The sequence below is a fragment of the Somniosus microcephalus genome, chromosome 2, assembly GCF_052327205.1.
Source record: "Somniosus microcephalus isolate GS21.2 chromosome 2, FLI_Smic_1.0, whole genome shotgun sequence".
NCBI lineage: Eukaryota > Metazoa > Chordata > Chondrichthyes > Squaliformes > Somniosidae > Somniosus > Somniosus microcephalus.
In genome coordinates this window covers 46,411,177-46,436,692 of record NC_140988.1, presented here as the reverse complement: position 1 = coordinate 46,436,692, position 25,516 = coordinate 46,411,177, and the positions used below count along the sequence as shown (strand labels likewise).

Genomic DNA, 25,516 nt, shown 5'->3' with positions numbered 1-25,516 from the left:
CGCCTAATGATGAAGCAGAGATACCCATAGTATCTACCTCCGATCCGGTGATACTGGAACCAGATGAACCCGACACTGGCATTCAAGCCGAATCGACCTTGCCAAAAGAACCTACTACACCACCGAAAACTACTACACCACCGAGGCGTTATCCAGCAAATGTGTAGATTATTGTTCTTGTAAACATGTTAATTAATGATTACTTAAAATGTTATGTACTAATTATCTAAAAGGGGAGGAATTGTGGTGTATGTACCTTTAAGAGCCCCTGTGTACTGTAGTGCCGGTAGTGACCACTCGGGTATATAAGCCTGTATAGCGTCTTGTATCTTTTAGTTCACCTCCAGACTTTGTTCAGTAAACACCTGTTAAACCAACTCCTGCATTCTGTGTCTCCATTAACACACGGATACAGCAAAAACTATTTACTAGAATGATACCAGAACTGAGAGGTTATACCTATCAGCAAAAAACTGAATAGGCTGGGGCTCTTTTCTCTAGAAAAAAGAGAAGTCTGAGGGGTGAACTAATACAGGTCTTTAAAAAATGTTATGGGCTTCGATAAGGTTGACACAGAGTAGAGGTTTCCACTTGTGGGGAGTTGTAAACAAGGGGTGATAAATATAAAAGATAGTCACTAATAAATCCAAATAAATTCAGGAGAAACTTCTTTACCCAGAGAGTGGTTAGAATTGGAACTTGCTGTCACATGGAGTAGTTGAGGCGAATAGCACAGATGCATTTAAGGGGAAGCTAGATACGTACATGAGGGAAAAACAAATAGAAGGATATGTTGATAGGGTTCGATGAAATAGGGTGGGAGGAGGCTCGTGTGGAGCATAAACACTGGGATAGACCAGTTGTGGCGAATGGCCTTTTTCTGATCTGCAAATTCTATGTAATTCCATCTTTTCCACCTAGCTTTCGGCCACCTCTTCGAACCACTTCCTTCCCAGCTTCAATAAATTGTAATGTTTATGGTTAAGGTGCTATAAAATGCAAGTGGTTGTTCTTGTGTATTTCTCTGTTCTAGTGCAACCATTTCTACAACAAACGGATGTATTTTTTTCTTTCTGCAATTCTCTCCCCTCCCCCTCTTCTGAAGGCATTGATTCTCGCATTGGGTTACAGTTCCACAGAGGACAGTCACCCCCAGTAACTCAGCTAATGCTTGTTAATTATGCATGAGTCTGTACAGTGAGTGATAGCAAGGTTTTTGACCATGAAGGACATCACAGCATCCATGCATGCAAATTTTCAGTTAGCGGTCGCTGCTTACCGATCAAGAACAAAAACCACGGCCAATTTTTTCCCTTCTCTAACTCAGGTGTGTTGCAGCCAATTGTAATGTTTCTGCAGCCTCCCTGGCTGAGGTCAACTCATTTAGCACAGACTGGGGATTGAACTTGGGACTCCTTTGGTCTGTATGGCCAGAGGGATTTTATCAGGATGGCTCAGGAAGTATTTTTCATTTTGTAATGGGTAAATAAAAGCTTTCCTAAAAGGGATGGTGCTGATGATTTTAACATTTCAAAAGTATTATGGCTGGAATTTATACATGTGTCAACCGGGGAGTGATGTTATCAATAACATTTTACAAGTTTCAGCTGTTGATTAAACAGTAAAATTAATGCTCCCACTCGATTTCCTATACCTCTCCACAACTGATTGCATGTGCCCAACATTGGAACTTGGGGAAGGAAGGATATGGATTTTTATCACGCCCTATCACATCGCTGAAAAACATATCAAAGCACTTCACATATAATGCTTTAATTTGGAGTATAGTAACTGTTATGCAGATAGCCATGTTGTGCATAGCAATATCCCACAAACAATGAGATGATTGACCAGTAATTTATTGTTGGTGGTGCTGGTTAAGAAAATAATTTTGGACAGAATGCTGGGAGAACTCCCGGCTCTTCCTCAAACAGTGCCACAGGATTTTTAACAAGCAGATCGGGCCTTTGTTTAATACCTCATCCAAAAGACTTCTGACAATGCAACACTCCCCGAATAGTGCACTGAAGTGTCAGCCTAGGTTATGAGCTCAAATCCTGCAATGGGGCTCAAACCCACAACCTCTGACCCAGGAGGTGAGAGTGTTACTAACCGAGCCACATTGACAAGGAGCAGGTGAGGTTAAAGGAGAGGATTTGTGAACCGCCAAGCCCAAACCCAATTTTTCCTTTTCTGTGGCAGGAACAGAGTGGTTCCTTTGTACTTTCAGGGCCATTTTCCATTAGATGAGGCACAATCAACTCCACAATGAGTACAGAATAAATCAGTAAAGTGATTTAAAAGCAAAAATAAAAATGAAAATAAAACACACAAGCAGGAAACACATAGGGGGTGAGGTATCTACTTGTGAATCTCGTCAGTAAATACTTGCTAATGGCCAAAATATTGTTAGAAATACAAGATTTGTACCTGGCCCCAGTATAAAACCCAGTGCCTGACTAGCACTTATATTTGCCATCACATTGGTCCTTTCCTGAAGTGAAGTTACACCAGCAGCATATGATCGTACAACAGCGACATTTCCTAAAAATAGAAAAAGCAGTACATCAAGAAATAGAAAACCAGCTCTCTACACAGGCATGCGCTAGTGGGTTTACCACAAATACAACAAGCACAAATGCATTCTTTTTGCAGAAGTAACCTTACTTCATCGAAATGGTAGCTGTTTTTGAATAACAATTAAAGCTCAAAAATCTAAAATGATTTCTAAAAGATATATATGTATGTTTATGTTATGCTGATATTGCACCACCCATATGGTTATGAAACTGGTATTGAGCCCATCTAGATATTAAATTGTCATTGTAAAGCCTACTGGAATAGAGAAATTGAAATACTCCTCCTGAGTCTTGGACCTCATAATGCTCTCATTTGTGTTAACACTCAAAGGGGGAAAAATTCGGTATCGCCCATTTTGGGGCGCTAATATCAGCCGGGCACAAAGTTTAGCGCCCGGCGTTAATTATCGCCTCAGACTGCAAAATCCGCCTCTATCGCCCCTGGAGGTGATTTGAGCGCTAAATCAGGCGCTGCACACCTCTCTTAAGGCGCAAATGTCAGGGAGCGAGGCGCTACCTTAGAACGCTACCGAAGCTCAGACGATGCCAATTACCATGGAAGCCAGAGTGGCGCCATCCAGTTCTTAAAGGGGAGGGGCCATCTGGCTGGCCAGCCACTCGCTGCTCATTGCAGCCTTGAATCTCGGCCTGGAGAGAACTCAAAAGCAATTGTGTTGGAAGCACTAATGAATAGGCCCAGGGAAGGAGCTCGGCGCTTAGGAACCGCAAAAGTGGTGCTGTGGGCCAAAACACCTTAGAATAGCGTTAAAACCAAAAATTTTGCCGAACAAGAAAAGGCAGGAAGCGCCCGCCTTTAAATAGCACTCCCCCAGCCCCTTCCCGACTTGAAAACGTTCCCCTCTACCTTTCGTTCCTAGCGGCAGGTGCTAAGGCAGGGGGCGCGACTCAATATCCGGTCTGGGGCGCTACCAGGGCGTTGCACGCTTGGCCGAATTTGAGGAGGACACTCCATAATCCCTCACGGTTGACAGTGTCGAAGGCCTTTGTGAGATCAAAGGAGGCCATGTGGTTGGTGCTGTTCTCTGCATTTCTCTTGTAATTGACGTGCGGTGAAGATCATGTCCATTGTGCCCCCTAGTGGGCGGAATCCGCATTGCAACTCTGGGAGGAGCTCTTCAGCCACTGGCAGAAGGCGATTGAGGAGGATTCTTGCGATGACTTTCCCTGTGGCAGACAGCAGCGAAACTCCTCTAATTACCGCAATCGGACTTGTCACCTTTCTTGAAGATGGTCACAATTACGGCATCTCGGAGATCCCCTGGCATGCTCTCCTCCTTCCAGATAAGAGAAATTAGCTGGGTGGGACTGTACTCGCCTGGTTCCATTCTTATCTATCTAATTGTAGCCAGAGAATCACCTGCAATGGCTTCTCTTCCCGCTCCCGCATCGTTACTTCTGGTGTCCCCCCAGGAATCTATCCTTGGCCCCCTCCTATTTCTCATCTACGTGCTGCCCCTTAGAACATCATTCGAAAACACAGCGTCCATTTCCACATGTACGCTGACGACACCCAGCTCTACCTCACTACCTCTTCTCTGGACCCCTCCACGGTCTCTAAATTGTCAGACTGCTTGTCCGACAACGAGCACTGGATGAGCAGAAATTTTCTCCAATTAAATACTGGGAAGAATGAAGCCATTGTTTTCGGTCCCCGCCAAAAACTCCGTTCTCTAGCCACCGACTCCATCCCTTTCCCTTGCATCTGTCTGAGGCTGAACTAGACAGTTCACAATCTTGGTGTCATATTTGACCCTGAAATGAGCTTCTGACCACATATCCACGGCATAACTAAGACCGCCTATTTCCCCCTCCATAATATCGCCTGTCTCCACCCCTAAAACCCTCATCCATGCCTTTGTTACCTCTAGACTTGACTATTCCAATGCATTCCTAGCTGGTCTCCCACATTCTACCCTACATAAACTAGAGGCCATCCAAAACTCAGCTGCCCATGTCCTAACTTGTACCAAGTCCCGTTCACCCAGCACCCCTGTGCTCGCTGACCTACATTGGCTCCCGGTTAAGCAACACCTCGATTTTAAAATTCTCATCCTGGTTTTCAAATCCCTCCATGGCCTCGCCCCTCCCCATCTCTGTAATCTCCTCCAGCCCCACAACCCCAGCCCAACCCCCCACCCCGAGATATCTGCTCTCCTCTAATTCTACCCTCTTGAGCATCCCTGATTATAATCGCTCAACCATTGGTGGCCGTGCCCTCAGCTGCCTTGGCCCTAAGCTCTGAAATTCCCTCCCTAAACCTCTCTGCCTCTCTTTCCTCCTTTAAGGCGTTCCTTAAAACCTACCTTTTTGACCAAGATTTTGGTCATCTGCCCCAATATCTCCTTATGTGGCTTGGTGTCAAATTTTTTATCTTATAGCACCCCTGTGAAGCGCCTTGGGACATTTTACTATGTTCAAGGTGCTATATAAATACTACAAGTTGTTGTTGTTGTTATTGTATACATAAAACAAAAATAACAAGATCGTCACCTGTGATTTGTACATAAGATTGTGATTAAATAATTACATGTTCTGATGTGCTGGCCTGCAAATGCTAATCCCCAATTGAGCAGTATGTTTTAAGAAGAATGTTTAAATGTGAAAGCAACTTGACACAGCAAACCCTACGAGCAAGTGGAGTTAAAAGGCTGGAAGTTCCTGTCAAGCTGCAACAACGGATCCCCAGAGAGATGGGATTTTGGCCATCCCTGACAATCCCCCAAATCCAGAAGTCAGGACCATTTTTGCCGCTACTGGCGTGTCAAGCTCAGCATCTTGTTGCAGAATAAGGGGATCATCTGAGGATCAAGAAATAATGTGTAACAGTTGCAATTTCAAATTCTCTGCTTTTCAAGCAGCAATCGATTGCCACAGGTGAAAGCAGCCTTTTAAATAATGTTGGCACGTACGTACACCTGCTTCCATGCAGGTGTACATTACATTGTGGCAACAAAGGTGCAGCTGGTGGGATTTTAGGTAGATAACATTGGCCCTTTCCTGACATTAATTTAAATTTGACGCCAAGTCTAGGGGGATCTCCAGCATCCAGCAACAGTGATGTCATCAAACTGGCTAAGCAACCAATCACATTGAAGAATTCTCACAGACAGCAAACCAGGAAGTAAAATGCACTGATTTTCCTTCACTTTTCAATCATTTTACAGAGAGCAAAATAAAGATTGGGACATACACATGGGATTATGGTGGAAGAAATTAAAACATTCATATAAAACACCATGGAATTTTTATCATAATGGAAAAATTTGACATTCCACAAATATAAAATTCATTTTTCAGGGTCAGAACGGTTTATCAGCAGTAGTTATGACTCAGTACACTATTAAAAACCCAGTTACACCTCATTCAACAAGGCTTAATTTTTTCAGGGGTTTTTAAGTGCAATATTCCAGCATAAAAGCTTAAGTTCTCGTCAGTTCAGTGACTTCAAATGATTGCTGGCTGTGGTGGAGGAGCAGGGAATGACTGACATCAACTTCTGGATTTCCGCATTTAACTGCGTATGTGCATACTCCAGAAGTTGCTGTCAGATTCACTGTTGTAATGACGACAAATGCAGTCATTACAACGGCAAATTCCGGGCCAACGTTACAAATTTCAGGTCTGCCTTAAATATTTTCTTGGGTTCAATGGCACTGGTCATTCCTGTCAATGGTCCCACTTCTTACATTCAATGGGTCCAAACTGCCCAATGTCTAATCATATGATAGTCTAACCCAAGGTCATAGCAGTAGTACCTCTTTGGAACCTGAACTGGATAGTGTGTCTTTGGTATGTGCCTTCATGTGCATTTTTCCAATCTTACAGCTGGCAAACTGATAATGCCTTTGTGAATAGCAGCCAGATATGAATTGTAAAGCTGTTTTATTTTATATACACCGGCCTATTACCGGACACACGGGAAGCAGGGTACACTCCCTGCGCCAGAATAGGAGGCCCGAGGCTTCCAGATATTGTAACTCAGTGTAACTGGGCCCTGCTCTAAATTCATCCTGTGCCTGCACAGATAATGGAGAATTTGCCTCAGCAGGGCCCCAATAATTTAGAGTCCAAGATTACAGTACGCTTTGTATTTTAGATTGGACAAAGCAATGAACAGCACCAACCCGAGGGTGGAATTTGAAAAGGCCATTGAAACACTCACTACAAAACCTCTAATGTCCACACTGTTATATTCTACTGTATATTTCCATCATGTGGTGTGATACTAAGTTATACAGCCCAGAAGATCCCAGAGTAAATTCTTGATCTGTGCTGAGTTAGCTGAACACAACCAAGTGAAAACTGCACTGCTACAGTTGGCCTCAGTGCACCTGAGCTAGGGAGGGGCAAAATCAGGATTGAGCTTGACTGCCACTCTCTACACTGTGAAAAACTCTATTGAGACGCACTGTCTAGGCTTTCACATGAAGAATGGCTATTTGGCACAGGTACTGGAGGGTTGACATTTCCTGTGAATTGAGCACTAGCAACAGTCAGCACCATCAGAAAAGAGGGGGGAAAAATTGGATGAAAAAAAACCCGCAAGCTTTGTTTAAAGTTATTTCAGGCCAAATGTTTTCTCCTTGTCCTCTCCTGCAAGCAATGACTCCACCTGTTGGGGTACAATTCAAGAGATGCTGGTCACCCTACAGCGCCTCACCCAAGCAGCCATTCTTCACATGCAGAGTAAATGCCAGCAGACTATTCAACCAAGGGGAACATCATACCCAAGAGTGATCCTGTCACTACCTAACATCAACACATGTACACTTAGCAGCCAAGATCTCCAGCTAGCAATCAGGTACTGGAGTCCTTGGCTGATTTGCTCCCTCCATAGCCCAGGAGCACTGAGGCCTATTTTAGCACTATTACTACCTTTGAGATCAACTAATTCAGCAGAGACAAGAAATCAAACTTACACTTTTCTATTCTGTATAGCTTCATGCTTTGTCTAAAGCTTCAGACTTGAGCACAAAATCTAGGCTGACACTCCAGTGCAGTACTGAGGGAGTGCTGCGCCATCGGAGGTGCCGTTTTTCGGATGAGATGTTAAACCGAGGCCCCGTCTGCTCTCTCAGGTGGATGTAAAAGATCCCATGGCACTATTATGAAGAACAGCAGGGGAGATCTCCCGGTGTCCTGGCCAATATTTATCTATCAAACAACATCATTAAAAGCTAATTATCTGGTCATTATCACATTGCTGTTTGTTAGATCTTGCTGTGTGCAAATTGGCTGCCATGTTTCCTACATTACAACAGTGACTACACTTCAGAAATACTGCATTGGCTTCATCCTCAGGAAGTCCCAAAGTACTGTTAAAGTGTGGTCACTGTTGTAATATAGGAAATGCGGCAGCCAATTTGCACACAGCAAGGTCCAACAAACAGCAATGTGATAATGACCAGATCATTTGTTTTAGGTATTGGTTGAGGGATAAATATTGGCCCGGGCACACCGAGGAGAACTCCTCTGCTCTTTTGAAATAGTGCCATGGGAATTTTTACGTCCACCTGTGAGTGCAGACGGGGCCGCAGTTTAATATCTCATCTGACAGATGGCACCTCAGACAGTGCAGCACTCCTTCAGTACTGCACTGAAGTGTCAGCCTAGATTTTGTGCTCAAGTCTCTGGAGTGGGGTTTGAACCCACAACTTTCTGACTCAGAGGCAAGAGTGCTATCAACTGAGACACCAAATTTGTACCACTTACCATTGGTGCAAGTCTTACACTTGGGATCAACAAACAGTATGCTGATGGATAAATACAACACAAGTCGCCAGGTTATATTGGTCACACAAACTGGCTATCCATCATCTTCCAATCACTGGACAAGCATCACTTGTGTATACTACATGACACAGCATATACGTATCTGTACATATGTCATGGTGCTAGGGGTTTCAGCTCAAGCTGGAGCATCCATTGTGTGCTGCCAACATAACCTGGATCACACCCCTGAGGTGTATCAAGGATCATGTAATGAAATCTGTTTGTCTTGATCCTGTATTCGTTTTGCACTCATGTATATTACCCTCCCCCACTGTGTATAGTTTCACTTCCTCTTTCCCGACTAACCTGGGAGGTTCCAGGTCTTGGCTCTTGGCTCCGCCCCGGACTTCTCTTACATAAAGATCCCAGGATCTGTATGACTCATTCATGTGAACCAGTCGGCGTGTTGAGATGTTAGCTCTGATCTTAGTGATTAAAAGCCAACTTGTTTAAGTCTATAACTTCTAGTTTTGTGGTTATTGAAGGCCCATCAATTATAATCACTAAAGAATACTAGGATGGATCGACTCCTAAAACCAGAGTGTCTGGACTTGGATCCACATTCTGCTGAAGCATCAAATCAATTTGGACACTGGCTCAAATGCTTCGAACTCTTCGCGGGGGCCTCATCCGCTAGCGAGGTAGATAAACTGAGTCTACTGACTACTCGCGTAAGTCATCGGATTTATTCGTTCATCCGGGACGCCACCTCTTACACGGAGGCCATCACTATCCTGAAGGCCCAATACCAGAGACCGGTAAACGAAGTGTACGCCAGACATCTGCTGGCTACACGCAGGCAGCGACCAGAGGAATCAATGGACGATTTCTTACAGGGCCTAAAGGACCTGGTCCGGGACTGTAACGGCAAGGCCGTGACGGCCAACACGTACTCTGATGAATTGGTCCGCGATTCCTTCATCACGGGCCTCAAATCGAATTATATCCGGCAAAGACTGCTGGAGAAGGAGGTCCTGGACTTAAAAAAGGCAGTGGCCACTGCGCAATCGCTGGACGTGGCCCAGAAAAACTCTGACTCTTATTCTCCCGGCCCTCACCGCCTCGTGCGCGCCGAGGGGGCCACCATCTTGGAATCAGCCATCTTCCCCATCCAGGTCTCAGACCAGCTCTACGCCGCCGGAGTCCCCACACAGAAGTTCACCCAGGAGTCCTACTACAGCGGCAATGTCTCGAGGCCCGAAATGCTACTTCTGCGGCCAGGCCAAGCACCCCAGACAACGATGCCCAGCGAAGGACGCTACATGCTTCAAATGTAAGAAAAAGGGGCATTTTAGCAAAGTCTGCAGGGGGAATCTGATTTCCAACTCCGTCACCGCCTCGTGCGTGCCGCCATCTTAGGATCCGCCATCTTTTCCCGACTCAACGGACGCCCAGGGCCTAACAGTGGCTTCGATCACGGTGGATCAATCCAGGCCACACCCGTTGACAAAATCCATGATGGACATACAGGTAAACGGGAATTTAATGAAATGTTTAATTGACTGTGGGAGTACCGAGAGTTTTATCCACCCTAGCCTGGTACGGCGGCACTCATTAACGTTAACCTCTACACGGAGCAGAATTGCTATGGCTGCTAAGCTCCACACTTCGGACATTTTGGGCTACTGTGTGGTAACACTGACTGTAAAAGGCACGGACTAGAAGGATTTTAAACTCCTCGTGATGCCAGAACTCTGTGTTAATGTAATCTTGGGCCTGGACTTCCAGTGCCACCACGAAAGTGTCACGCTAGCATATGGCGGGTCCCAGCCGCCACTCACAGTCTGTGGCCTATCAACCTTAAAAATCAGCCCGCCCTCTTTATTCGCTAATCTCGCTCCGAACTGTAGGCCCATAGCGACCAAAAGTAGACGGTACAGTCTGGAAGACAGACACTTTATCAAGGCGGAAGTGGACAGACTCTTGCGGGAAGGCATTATTGAATGCAGTACCAGCCCATGGCGTGCCCAAATAGTCATAGTTAAAAATAGCGAAAAGAAACGGATGGTAATTGACTACAGCCAGACTGTTAATATTTATACCCAGCTGGACGCCTACCCTTTACCCCGCATATCAGAAATGGTCAACCAGATTGCGCAATACCGAGTCTTCTCGACTATCGACCTCAAATCCGCGTATCACCAGCTCCCCATTAGAACGGAGGACCGCCCATACACCGCCTTCGAGGCGAACGGGCGCCTCTACCATTTTCTCAGAGTGCCCTTCGGGGTAACAAATGGGGTCTCGGTCTTCCAACGTGAGATGGACCGCATGGTTGACGAGAATAAACTACAAGCTACCTACCCCTATCTGGACAATGTCACTATCTGCGGGCACAACCAGCAAGACCACGATCTAAATCTTGCGAGATTTTTAAAAACTGCCCTAAAGCTGAATCTAACCTACAACGAAGACAAATGTGTCTTCAACACAACCCGTCTCTGTATCCTCGGCTGTGTGGTGGAAGATGGGGTAATTGGACCGGACCCTGACCAATTACACCCCCTAAAAGGAACTGCCCCTGCCACACAATCCCAAAGCTTTAAAAAGGTGCCTGGGATTTTTTTCGTATTATGCCCAATGGGTGCCCAATTACTCCGATAAGGCCCGACCCCTCATTAAATCGACGTCCTTCCCACTATCAGCTGAAGCTCGGGAGGCTTTCACCAGTATTAAACAGGACATTGAAAGGGCTGCAGTGTGTGCAGTGGACGAATGCATTCCCTTTCAAGTCGAAAGCGATGCGTCAGACTTTGCCTTAGCTGCGACCCTCAATCAGGCTGGGAGACCTGTGGCCTTCTTCTCCTGAACCCTTCAGGGACCTGAAATCAGGCACTCTTCTGTCGAGAAGGAGGCACAGGCTATAGTGGAGGCAGTGCGGCACTGGAGACACTACCTAACTGGCAAACGTTTCACCCTGCTCACCGACCAGCGGTCGGTGGCCTTCATGTTTAATAACAAACAAAGGGGGAAAATCAAGAATGACAAAATACTCAGGTGGAGGATCGAACTATCCACGTTCGACTATGATATTATGTACAGGCCGGGAGCCCTTAATGAACCCCCAGACGCCCTATCGCGGGGAATGTGTGCCAGCATTCATACGGACAAATTACAGGGTCTCCACAACGACCTCTGTCACCCAGGGGTCACCCGACTATACCATTTTATAAAGTCCCGCAATCTGCCCCACTCCATCGAGGAGGTCAGGGCAATGACCAGAGCCTGCCGCATCTGTGCGGAATGCAAGCCTCGTTTCTACAGGCCTGACCGTGCACACCTTATCAAAGCCACACGGCCATTCGAGCGCCTAAGTCTGGACTTCAAGGGACCCCTTCCCTCTGCCGACCGTAACGTATACTTCCTCAATATCATTGATGAATATTCCCGCTTCCCCTTCGCCATTCCCTGCCCAGACATGACCAGTGCCACGGTCATCAAGTGTCTCTGTAATCTATTCTGCATGTTTGGCATGCCGAACTACATACACAGCGATAGGGGGACGTCATTCATGAGTGACGAACTGCGCCAGTTCTTGCTCTTGAAGGGGATAGCCACTAGCAGAACCACTAGCTACAACCCCCGGGGTAATGGGCAAGTGGAAAGGGAGAATGCTACTGTTTGGAAGGCTGTCACGTTAGCCTTAAAGTCAAAAGGCCTTCCGACCTCCCGCTGGCAGGAAGTCCTCCCAGACGTGCTCCACTCCATAAGGTCTCTGTTATGTACTGCCACTAACGCTACCCCCCACGAAAAGATGTTTGTTTTCCCCTGGAAATCCACCTCGGGCATATCTCTACCCGCGTGGCTGACGTCTCCGGGGACAGTACTATTGTGGAAGCACGTGAGAGGCCATAAAACGGACCCCCTTGTGGAAAAGGTACAGCTCCTCCATGCAAACCATCAGTACGCCTATATCGAATACTCTGACGGGCGAGAGGACACTGTTTCCATAAAAGACCTCGCTCCCTCGGGGAGCTGAGAGAACGATGGGAGACTACCCGATGAAGACCTACACTACAAAGAGACAGGACGCCCAGAGGTATCAATACCCAACTTTAACCTGGAGGACACTGCAGATAACCTGGAAGACACTGCGGAGGCCCGGACAGCGGAGGAACCAGAATCCACTCCTCTAGAGGCACCCCAACCGGCTTTGCGCCGATCACGGAGAACTGCAAAACCTCCTGACAGACTCACTTATACCAACTTTTAAGAAACATCACCCCAATGGACTAAATCTATAGAAGGGGTGAATGTAATGAAATCTGTTTGTCTTGATCCTGTATTCGTTTTGCACTCATGTATATTACCCTCCCCCACTGTGTATAGTTTCACTTCCTCTTTCCCGACTAACCTGGGAGGTTCCAGGTCTTGGCTCTTGGCTCCGCCCCGGACTTCTCTTACATAAAGATCCCAGGATCTGTATGACTCATTCCTGTGAACCAGTCGGCGTGTTGAGATGTTAGCTCTGATCTTAGTGATTAAAAGCCAACTTGTTTAAGTCTATAACTTCTAGTTTTGTGGTTATTGAAGGCCCATCAGATCACTTGTCAGAATTTGCACTAAAAGGTAAGTACAGCGGAAAAGAGATGAAGAGGCTCATGACTTGTTTATTGAAGAAAAAGGTTTCCGAACAAAAACAGGAAAGAGCATAACATGAACTGAATCAAATTAAAGCTTCAGATGAATTCCAGTAGTAAAGTAAGTGATCCAATTCTTGGCAGGATTGCAAGAATCACCCTGCCATGTTTCAAGAAATATATAGAATCCTTCACTCACCAAGAAATTATTTCACTCTATGTAAAATAGCTATTAGAACAGCAATCTCACTAGTACATTACTGAGAAGGACTTTCATTTCAAAAATGATTCATAACACCTAAAGCTACGGATCTAACTTGAGTGGAGTACTGTCTCAGGAGACCATCAGTGAAGCAATCGATTAGTAGAGAAAATGACTCCGGAGATGCATGAGCACCGATGATGAAAGATAGAGAACTGAATAAGCTAAGTGGAATGATAATAGCATCAGGAAAGATTTTAACAGAACAATCAGGTTATATAAATTAAACACAAGTATTCACGGCCAAACTAAAGCCTAGCAAGTTTTCTTAAACCATCCTGTTATTTGTATGTATTTAAGTTTTCAATGTCCACAGACTCAGAATAAATATAGGGATATACCCACATTAGACTCCAATAAACTTAGCCTTAACTCTAGAATTTGTCCATTTTGCTAAAATTCATAGTACTGCTTCTAGCCTTGCTTTCACATGAGCTTGGTCTTACCTGCTCCAAATCCAACAAATGCTCGACCAAGCAGCATGTAGTACTTATTATGGGATGGAGGGGCGTGTACGTAGCCATACAGTAGGTTAGCCGCAACGTTGATCAAAATTGAGATAATAAGAGGTTCCCTTCTTGGCCTGTAATTGGACCATACACCAAACAGTGGAGAAGCAAGCATCTGTCCCAGGCTGTAAGCAGCAATGACCCATCCAAGAAAACTGGTATCTGCAGTCTTATCCACCTGCAGAAAAGAAGTATGTGGCAATGTTAAACAACTTTCTGTATGCAACTCAAAGCATGTTTAAAAAAATTGACTTTAATCAGGGTCACTATTAAAGATCCCTAACATTTTCCCATCTATTCTTACTTAACCTCTATTTGGTACTTCAGTACATCCTTTCCACTAAAGGTTTAATGACATTCCTATAATTTGGGCAGCAATAAAGTCCCATTCTATGCCTAATGTTAATATCCTTACTGTACTACCTGTGTGAGTCTCAACTAGGCTCACTATCAAGTAGCAATCTCCATTCACAGTAGAGTGGGAGCATTATGGTGTAAAGGAAAGTGTCTACATGAGGCACCTTAAAGGGACATCATCACAATAACTTGTATTTATATAGCGCCTTTATGTAGTAAAACGTCCCAAGGTGCTTCACAAGAGCGTTATAAAACAAAATTTGACACCAAGCCACATAAGGAGATATTAGGGAAGATGACCAAAAGCTTAGTCAAAGAGGTAGGTTTTAAGGAGCGTCTTAAAGGAGGAAAGAGAGGTAGAGAGGAGGAGAGGTTTAGGGAGGGAATTTGAGAGCTTGGGGCTTAGGCAACAGAAGGCACGGTCACCAATGGTGGAGCAATTAAAATTCGGGATGCTCAACAGGCCAGAATTAGAGGAGCACAGATATCTCGGTGGGTTGAAGGAGATTTCAGAGATAGGGGAGGGGCAAGGCCATGGAGGGGTTTGAAAACAAGCATGAGCATTTTCAAATTGAGGCATTGTTTAACCGGGAGCCAATATAGGTCAGCGAGCACAGGGGTGATGAGTGAACGGGACTTGGTGCGAGATAGGACACAGGCAGCAGAGTTTTGAATTACCTCAAATTTACGGAGGATAGAACGTGGGAGGCCAGCCAGGAGTGCTTTGGAAGAGTCAGGTCTAGAATTAACAAAGGCATGGATGAGGGTTTCAGTAGCAGATGAGCTGAGGCAGGGGCGGAGCCGGGCGATGTTCCAGAGGTGGAAATAGGCGGTCTTAGTGATGTGGTTGGAAGCTCAGCTCAGGGTCAAATATGACACCAAGGTTGAGAACAGTCTAGTTCAGCCTCAGACAGTTGCCAGGGAGGGGGATGGAGTTGGTGGTTAGGGAACAAAGTTTGTGGAGGGGACCAAAGACAATTCAGTTTTCCCAATATTTAGTTGGAGAAAATTTCTGCTCATCCAGTACTCGTTGTCGGACAAGCAGTCTGACAATTTAGAAACAGTGGAGGGGTCGAGAGAGGTGGTGGTAAGGTAGAGCTGGGTGTTGTCAGCGTACATGTGGAAACTGACACTGTGTTTTCGGATGATGTTGTTGAGGGGCAGCATTTAGATGAGAAATAGGAGGGGGCCAAGGACAAATCCTTAGGGGACACCAGAGGTAACGCTGCAGGGGTGGGAAGAGAAGCAGGTGATTCTCTGGCTATGATTAGATAGATAAGAATGGAACCAGGCGAGTGTAGTCCCACCCAGCTGCACAACGGTGGAGAGGTGTTGGAGGATGGTGTGGTCAACCGTGTCAAAGGCTGCAGACAGGTTGAGAAAGACGAGGAGGGATAATGTACTTTTGTCACAGTCACATTGGATGGCATTTGTGACTTTGATGAGAGCTGTTTCGGTACAGTGGCAGGGGTGGAAACCTGATGGGAGGGAATTAAACATGGAATTGCGAGAAAGATGGGCACTGTTTTAGGAGGACTTGAGAGGAAAGGGAGGTTGGAGATGGGGCGGTAGTTTGCAAGGATGGAGGGAACAAGGGTTTTTTTGAGGAGAGGGATGATGATGGCAGATTTAAAGGAGAGGGGAACAGTACATGAGGAGAGAGAACCGTTAACAATATCAGCTAACATGGGAGCCAGGAAGGGAATTTGGATGGTCAGCAGTTTAGTGGGAATAGGGTCGAGGGAGCAGGAAGTGGGTCTCATGGACAAGATGAGCTCGGAGAGGGTATGTGGGGAGATTGGAGAAAAACTAGAAAAAGATCACATGCTTCAAACAACACCAACCCTCCCCCAACAAAAGTCAATTAAAAAAAAAATCCTGTCAAAGAAATCCGTCCTGTCTCAAACATTCAGTTGCAAATGAGTTCTCCCAAAACAAGTGTGTGTGAAGTATATTCAGATAATCCATGATATGGCTGGCCACATTGATATATCATGCCATTTATTTTAAAAAAGGAAGCATTGATATGGTACAACCTAGTGTCAGGTTATGGGTCTATATCAGAAAATGCTAGAAATACTTTAGAGGAGAAAAAAAAAGGGAAAGGAAAGGGCGAGCATTTATATTGTGCCTTTCACGACCTCAGGACATCCCAAAGCACTTTACTATCAATGAAGTAGGTTTTGAACAGTAGCCACTGTTGCAGTGTAGGAAAACACGGCAGCCAATTTAATGTCTCAGTACTGGAGGGGAGCTTGAACCCACAACCTTCTGACTTAGAGGCAGGAGTGCTACTACTGAACCTCTCTGGCACCTTAAATAGGCCTGTTCTGAAACGGGGTCGGAGTAATACACCTGCTGGAAATTGTGATTCATACAGAACTATGCAGTTCAACATGAGATTACCAAGAAGAAAGTCACAAACCTTTCGAAGAAATGGCCATATTGAAGACATTACAATCGAGAAACCTGCAGAAAAAGGATTATTTACTATATATAGCCAGTGCAGCCTTCTTCATAACAAGGGTATTTAAGTTTGAGCAATTGTCATTTAAGTACATAACAAATCAAATGAATAGTACAAGTTTTATCCTTGATATCTTAAGACCATTTTTTTAAGGTACCCACTTATATTTAAAAATATACATTTTCTCCCTCCTCTTGTACTGGTCTTAGTGACAGCTCAAGGGACAGACAAACATCCTGCTCCCTGCCCTCCAGCAATGCTGTCTTGGACCAGCCACTAGGAAGTATGTGAGAGTGACCCAGTAACAACTTCCTGTCTGATATCTCCTTTCCCTCTGCCCCCACTGATTGCTTCCCAACTTATGCTGCTGAGATCACACTAGTGCTCTGGTGCATACCATTACAGTCACTCGTTTTAAGATGCAACTTAAACTGAAGCTGCTCTGGTAGAATGGTCAATATTAAGAAAAATGAAATCTACATGCTACAGAGCATCACCCACAATTCCTCATCTGTGCCATCGGGGACTTATCCAAAGGGAGGGGCGGGGGATGGGGAAATAAATCTATCAGATGGCAGGCTTCCCTCAAACACCTCCACATAAACAGCAGCACTGACCTGGGGTCAAAATGTCTGCCCAATCTTTAGGTTGAGAAAAGTGCATGGCACAGGAACAAAAAATTAATTTTTTTTTTTTTTTTTAAATTGGGCGGGGGGGGGGTGGGGGGGAGACAAGGGCAAGAAAGAAAACTAAATACTGAATGAAAAATATCAACTTAATGGAAAGCAGAAGCTTACTAGCAATGATGTAACACTTTAGTAGTAAGGTGGGACGAATACAAATGTACAATACTTAAATGCGATTGCTGTCTTAAGATCATAGATAAGGGTAACTCAACTCAAATGTAGTACAGTTACTTCACAATTAAGCTTCATGCTTAAAAGGAAGCTCTCACTTTAAATATCAGTGGTTAACCTTGGAGTGTAATACCTACCTATACTACTGAGGAACATAGTGAGATACATGACCCGGATTGACCTCCAGCGGCTTCGATTTTCCTGTAACGTCTCAACCAATGTGCCGTCACTGCAAAATAAACCAATCATTTTGAATCATTGTTTATCTTTGTGTTTCACTTCACTACTTAGGCAACTGAGATTTTGTACACAGGACCTACAATTAAAAATAAAAACAGAAAAAGCCAGAAATACTCAGCAGATCAGGCAGCATCTGTGGAGAGAGAAACAGAGTTAACGTTTCACGTCGATGACCTTCCGTCAGAATGATTTCCACTATTCAATGGGATTATGGCTGATCTGTGACCTAACTCCAGAAACCCGCCTTTGCCCAAATGCCTTAATACCTTTGGTTAACAAAAATTTATCAATCTCAAACTTAAAGTTAATAATTGACCTAACATTAATTGCTGTCCTCGCCTCGCTGCAGCTGCCGGGATTCCTCCGGCCTAGGTACCCCGGCCAGCCACAGCGAAACCTGCAAAGCAGGTTAAATGTGAGGCTTCCAGCCTGATTATCATATTTAAAGTGCCAACCCCTCTCCTAGGAGCGGGCTGGCTGCCCGCCCCCATCCCACCTCCTTTAAAACTAGAAGTGGGTAGGCTGGAGGCGGACTGGGGTCGGGATTCAGATTTTTAACACTTAATCTCCCACCCGACCCAAACCTGCCCATGTTTTGGGGTTAAAATTCCCCTTTTAGTAGCTGTTTTGCATTTCTCCCTTTCAAATACTACATTAAACTCAATCATATTGCGATTGCTATCAGATAAATGTTCACACACCGTCAGGCTGTTAACTAAATCTGGCTCATTACTCTTACTAAATCTAATATAGCCTGCCCTTTTGTTGGTTCTAGGACCTATTGATGCAGGAAACTATCCTGAACATACTCAAGAAATTCACTGCCTTTCTGACAGGTGCTAGTCTGCTTATCACAATCTATATCAAAGTTAAAATCCCCATTAAAACCACTCGGCCTTTGCTACACGCTTGTCTAATCTCTGCATTTATACATTCTACCACTTCACAGCTGCTATCAGGGAGCCTATACACAGCTCCCACAACATTCTTAAATCCTTTTCTATTTCTTAATTCTACCCATAAAGCCTCCACTGCCTGCTTACCTCTCGTATAGCCTCTCATCATTGAAGGGATTTCATCTTTAATCACTAAAGCTATTCCTCCCTCTCTATCATTTTCCCTATCTTTCCTGTAGATCTTATAACCTGGTATATTCAGGTCCCAGCCCTAACCATCTTGCAGCCATGTGTCAGTAATGGCTACCATGCCATAACCTCCAAGTTGAATACGTGTCTGCAGTTCATTCAATTTATTCCTTATACTCCGTGCGTTTGTATAAAGAACGCTTATTTGGGCCACACACCCTAACCTTTCCTCCTGCTCTAATGTTTTACTCACCCATTTCTTATTACTCTCTCCTGGTTTAATTACTTTACATCTTTTAGTTTTCCCTTTACCTGTAGTGCCTAAAGCACAATTTCTGACTATTACTCTACTTTCTTCCCTTTCGCTTGTTTTAGAACTATTATTTATACTACCTTTTCCACCCCCCCCCCCCCACCCACCCGGCCCCCCCCATTTACTAGTTTAAAGTCCTCGTGACCGCCCTATTTATCCTTTCCGCTAGGACCCAGGTTTGGTTCAGGTGGAGCCCATCCCAATGGTACAGTTCCTTCCTGCCCCAGTACTGGTGCCAGTGTCCCATGAATGGAACTCCTCTTTCCCACACATCTCCTTCAGCCCCGTATTCACCTCCCGAATCTACTTATCCCTTCACCAATTTGCACATGGCTTGGGTAATAATCTTGAGGTCCTGTTCTTTAATTTAGCTCCTAGCTGATAGTACTCGTCAAACAGGAGCTATGCCTACTCTTTCCTATGTTATTGGTCCCAACATGACCACAACGACTGGATCCTCCCCCTCCCTCTCCAATATCCTTTTAAGCTGGTTCAAGATGTCCCTCACCCTGGCACCAGGTGGACAACATACCATGTGGGACTCTCGATCTTGCTTACAAAGGATACTATCTGACCCACTAATTATTGAATCCCCTACAACTACCACATTACGCTTCCCCTCCTCCTCCTCCTCCTCCTCAACTTCCCCCTTTGAACAGCCTCCTGCTCCAAAGTGCCATGGTCAGCATTCTGGCTGCCCTTCAACAGTCTTTATCCTTATCCTCACAGGTAGCAAGTACATTGTGCCTGTTGGATAGGATCAGTTTCTCCTGATCCTCATTCTCTCTCACCTGGGTCCCCTTACGCTGTACACTATTGGTCACACTAACTCCATTCTGATCCTGCACCTCTCTACGAGGTGTGACCAAGGTCTGGAGCAAACTGTCCAGCTACTCCTCCCCAACTTTCCTGCTAAGCTGTCCCGCGTAGCCCAGGGCCGGCTTTTCCAATGTTAAGTTTCACGCACATGCGCGAAACTGTGAATGGGGCGCGCGCAGCCAAAAGAAAGTAGGGGGAACATTGCTCCTCCCCCTCCCTTATGTGTCGGAGTGTATCCAACTCGCACTCCAGCTCAATGACTGAGCCGTAGAGATTTGAGACAGACACATCTACTGCAGACGTGTTCTCTCGGGGCAGTCTCGTTGTCCACAAACTCCCATATACCACAGTCCAGACACAAAACCTGCCCTGCCAGATCTTAGTCTAGATTTTTTTTTAGCCTGTTGTAAGTTTTTTTTTTTTATACACACTAACTTGCACTAAAACACTTGAAAAATGTTAAATATTTACACCTCAAGCTTACACGAACCATTACAAGTATTGGAGGCAAAAAGAAGCACCTCGGTGAGGTAATGTTATAGTACAGCCTGTGGAGGAGCAGGGTAACTCGGATCACAACTTCCGGATTTCCATGTTTAACTGCACGTGTGTGCTCCAAAAGTTGTTGTCCAATTTACTCCATAGTAATGGTGAGCGCTGTTAGCCTCACGTTATTCTCAACGCAAAATCTGGGCCAATGACTACCTTACTGGGATGCTCCAGTTCCACATTCAACATCATTGCATTTGAAATCTAACATTTAATATTGTGATCTTATGAGGAGGAAGATATTAAAGTTTACATTTCCAAAGCAATGAGTCACACGCATAAAATTAACCCAATGATAAATTTATCAACTAGTGTAAGCAGACATGTATACCACACATGTACAAATTCAAATATTATAAACATTACACTAAAGGGGGGGGGGGGGGGAGCAATACCAAATCGCCACTATTAAAAATCAAACTGTGGATTATAATGTGTGTGTACACACACATTTATATACCCCTGCATTTTACAATATATATAAAATATAAAAAGGTGATTGGGACCAGGGTTGATGGAACTGGCATGGGTGGCATCAGTAGGGATGGCCGTATTGATGGCCATAACATTCGCACCACAGAAGTGCCAGGCAATGACTATCTCCAACAAACGAGAGTCTAAACACCACCCCTTGACATTCAATGGCATTACCATCGCCAAATCCCCCACTATCAACATCCTGGGGGTCACCATTGACCAGAAACTTAACTGGACCAGCCACATAAATACTGTGGCTATATTGGGGGCAGCCACTTTGTGGGCAGGAATGCTGGACCTTGGGTACCTCGGGACAGATCAGCCCAGCATTTTGTTGTATTCGTCTTAGTGGGTGGGGGGGGGAGGGGGGGGAGACAGGGGGAGGTAATACACAAGGGGTACAAAAGATAGCAGCAGTGATAACTGCATCGGATGTCTGGTGCCAGGTAGTACCAGGAACAGGTAGCAGGGCAGCAGGCTTGGTCAGGACAGCTGGAGCCCAGGGAGACAGCTGGGAGGGGTGGGAAGGAGAAGTGGGGGTGGGGGGGGTCTATAAGTGGGTCACCACATTCTATTTCAAGAGGCATTGAAAGCTGCTCTGTCACCCCAATCTCAATTAAAAAATGCATTGTAAGTGTCCTCATGTCCCTGCAATACCTGTTACGCCTGTAGGTGGCACCATGATAAGGCCTTTATAACAGGTAACATTAGGCTGGAACATTCCTGTGTATTTGCAGCCAAAGGCACATGCAATTGGGGCATAAAGCAAATACCTGTTGTGAAGGATCGAGGAGACTAGGGTGCAAGTGTGTTCCACACATAATTACACTACGCCCGAATTTCCTCGTTCTTTTACGCCTGTCTATCGATCCATGCCCCCAAAGCATGTTGGCTCATTATAATGGCTCCGCCCCCAAGCTAAAGAGCCCTACATGCAAATTTCCTGCAATTACACTGGTTCAAAATGGGTGCAAAGTAAGCCGAGACTTTTAGGCACAGCAGGTAAGTGTCATTTTTCTGGTGTTTAACTGCTATTTCTTGAGCAATTAAAAAAAAAAAATTCCTTGCTGAGTCCTGCACTGCATTTTCTGTTTCTTTGAATCCATTTTTATGGCATCGACCTAAGTCACATTAAAAATTGAAAAGCTTCCATGATTGCATGTCCTTAAGCATGCTGGCCAAGAGTGCAATCGCCGATCCAGGCGCAAATTGCGCTCAAAATTGCGCTAGTTCTGAGCAGTGGTTTTTTTATCTCAAGTTTCTGCTCAATTTCATTTGCATATCGTCAAAAGTAAAATCTGCCATGAACCAGCGCTATCGGGCAGCGTTTTGGAATGTAATTTTGCAAAAACATTTGCACTAAAAAATATTCCTTGATATATTTAAGAGCGGTAACCTGGTGCAGTTTTATTAATGCAGCTGAAAATGGGTTTATCACAAAAATTAAGCATTTTTAATCAGAGTGTCTAGTCTGCCACCTGTAACTAGATTTTAAATAACTGAAAACCACTTTAAAAAACTATAAAGAACCATTTACTAGTTTCATTAGTGTACAGTAGTCAGTTTCTTAGTAAATTTAAAAAAAATTTAAAAGCTTTTAAATGTGCCTATTAGCGTCCTTGCACGTAAAAAAAAGCTTAATTTTAAAGAGTCTCTCTGAAAGCCCGCAAATGGGCACAATTAGCGGAAACTGGCAACGGTGATTAATTTGATCTGGGGGCATGACCAGTTTTGTGGGCGGCGCCACTTCGAGTGTGACTTTTTTTAAACTAGCGCGGAAGATCACAGAAACATGATTTGCGCTGAATGCAATTTGCACTTAAAATTCCGTGATCTTTTGCACTGGTTTCACTGATTTTGGGCGAATTGCGGTGAAAAAACCAGCAGAAACTCCAGGCCGCTGTGCCTAATGTGCATGAATTGTAGTTATATGGCTTGAAACTTTAATTTTCATAAGTCAAAAAGGAATATATGCTGTAAATTCAGTGTTTTCCTCGGGTCCCGATTGTTTACACTGATTTTGTTTGTTTACATCCATTTTTATGTTTGGCCGTATGTTAACGAGATCCGCAAGAAATTTGGCTGTAAATAAATATTGGCAAACCGGCTGCAGGAATGGGCGTAATTTTGTGTACTACTTCTGGATTGCGCTCCCGCAGGAAATTCCAGATACCAGACTATCCCCCCTACTGTTGGAAAAATATAGTACGGCACAAAAAATCAGCACTGGGGAAAAATATACATTTTTTAAATCCAGAAATGTTTACAGTATACTTTAAATACTAAAGTTATGTAGAGCTATTAATGTAACTAAACCATTTACGTTAACACTAGTTTCTGTTACACCATGGTTGTGCTGTGGTTCAGAGGAAGACTGGACCCAGCTTCAGCTGAATTGACAGCCACAATGCAATATATTTAGCCCAAACTGTGCACAGCACAGTTTTGGTGTAAATGAGACCAATTTATAATGAGTTTTAAGTAGCTGACACATCTGGACCAACAGGATGCCGAACAACACTACCTACCGGTTGCTGACAGATTTGTTGTCAACTAAACAGCATTTTTTTCTGAGATTTGGGCACTGGACATTGTTGCTATCTAGGAGGTGGTGAAAAGGACACTATTCAGAACAGGAAAGCGAGACTTTTTTTTTTAACTAATAATAATTTGCATCAAAAGTATTATTGCATTTTAAAGTAACTGCTTGCCTGTGAAGCCATATGTATGCTGACAGCTTCCAATCTAACCACTCAATCCATTCCTGTGGAGTCAATATACTGAACTGCTGGGTCACAGTGGAACCATGGTATTACTCATTTAGTACCGAACTAGTAGAGGTGTCAATAAGAAAAGAGGGGAGGGGCAAGATTAATGGTAATAGCTATGGTAATAGCTTAGCTTTAAAAACTGCTATTTTCTATGAAAAACACATATGAATTTGCTGGGTGTGCAGACTTGCATGTAATATTCAAGCCAACTAAGCCTTTTTACTTTCCACTTGTGTAATGTAAGCTGGGAAGGTCTTTAACTGGCTTAGTTGGACATATTCATTTAAAAAGCTATTGTTGTCATTCACAAGCATGTTGGAGGAAAAATGCAGCCTCCACAGAATGAATAAAATAAACAATACTCTATCAGGGTTCAAGAATAACCTGTCTAAAAACAAAAAAAAACACTGCATGGAGCATGATACAGTAACATTCAGTTCATGCAGCTCACATTATTAGGAGATAGGAAATATCTAAATGGAATTGTGACAAGAATCAGGAGCATTTTTAAAAATTATTGAAATGAACTTTATAACCAAGCATGTAACAGTTCTTGAGACAGGTTGTCCAAGCTGCAGCCTGTGGGACACACATGGCCCAAGCCCTGACCATTCAGCCTTCGAAGCCCAGGCAACTCAGTCCTACATGTGCTTGTATTTTTTTATTTGCTGGTTTGCTCTTTTTACATTTTGTGGCCCTGGAGGATTGGAGAGGGCTGTTCTTAGCACTGCTGCCTCATTGGTAGATAAATCCTAAATCATGGATGACCCTATATATGACCCACAATATGATACTTATGTTTTCAACTCAACTCCTTCAAGTACATACCCAGTTTTTCATTCCTTGAAAACTTTTCAGAATTATACTCAGCAGACTGTACTACATGGTGCTGATTACAGAGCAAACTATGCTGCAGTAAAATTACTCTTGGTTATAAAATGTGATTTTAACTAAGGAGTGTGTCTGCATAACAGTAGTCTACCAGTCACTGGTCTACTAGATGATAAAACTGTGGTTAACTATTACTGACTGCACTATACTAGGATACTGTTCAAAGCTCTCAATCTAATAAAATGGAAATAAACCAAACATGCAAATAAAACTTTCTCTTCTGAATTTCTTTTTGTACAATGGGGTGTTTTCTTCTGTTCTTTTTATCCTCCTGAATATTTGTTAGATTACTAGTCAATCTCCCATGGCATTGTATAAGAGGAGTCAAAACCCAGGGCAGTATTCAAGTTAAGCAGGGTTAAAGGGCGGATAAATAATTGGACCAAGGTGGTGACTGGGGAAAGTTGGTAAGGAGATGAGAGAAGGGGATGAATGGGGGGGTGAGGAGCTGGAGGTGAGGATGAGGATGATGGGGGGAGGAAGGAGGGATAGAGAGGAAGACGGAGAAAGAGGAGGGCTGGGGAGTGGAGGGAGGATGATAGGGAGGAGAGGTGAGACTGGTGGGAGGGTAAAAGAGAAAAATGAGGAGAGAAGAGGAGTAGAGGGAAAGGGATGGATATGAAGGTTGAAGGGGAGGGTTAGGAGGATGGAAGAGGCGCAGTAGGAGGGTGGAAGGAGAGAAGTGAGGAGGTAGATGACGGAAGGAAGGGAAGGGAGGTAGGGAGGAGTGGGTGGGAGGGGAGGGAAGAGGAAAAGGGGAGGAGTGAGAAGGAAAGCAAGGGTAGAGCGTAGGATGGGGAGGGGGGAATAATGGAAGCGCTAAGGCAGGAAAAAGGGAGTCGGCAGGAAGGGATGGGAGGCAGGTAGGGAGGGGAGGGATAGGAGGGGAGAACTAGCAGGGGAGGAAAAGGAGGGTGGAAGGAAAAGAGGTGGGTATGGGGAAAGGGGTTAAGGGGAGGAAAGGAGG

General features: G+C 44.6%; 1 protein-coding gene across 2 annotated transcripts in view; it reads right to left on the bottom strand.

The window, feature by feature from the left end:
* Positions 1 to 25,516, bottom strand: part of mfsd8 (major facilitator superfamily domain containing 8) — a 71,446-nt gene that overhangs the window by 30,247 nt on the left and 15,683 nt on the right. For both annotated transcript variants that reach the window (XM_086009402.1, XM_086009412.1), the window contains exons 2-5: positions 17,542 to 17,633; positions 16,506 to 16,549; positions 13,661 to 13,901; positions 2,431 to 2,544 (exon numbers count right to left, since the gene is read on the bottom strand). In XM_086009402.1, the coding sequence (XP_085865528.1) occupies positions 2,431 to 2,544; positions 13,661 to 13,901; positions 16,506 to 16,549; positions 17,542 to 17,633 (491 nt within the window). The remainder of the gene's footprint in view (positions 1 to 2,430; positions 2,545 to 13,660; positions 13,902 to 16,505; positions 16,550 to 17,541; positions 17,634 to 25,516) is intronic.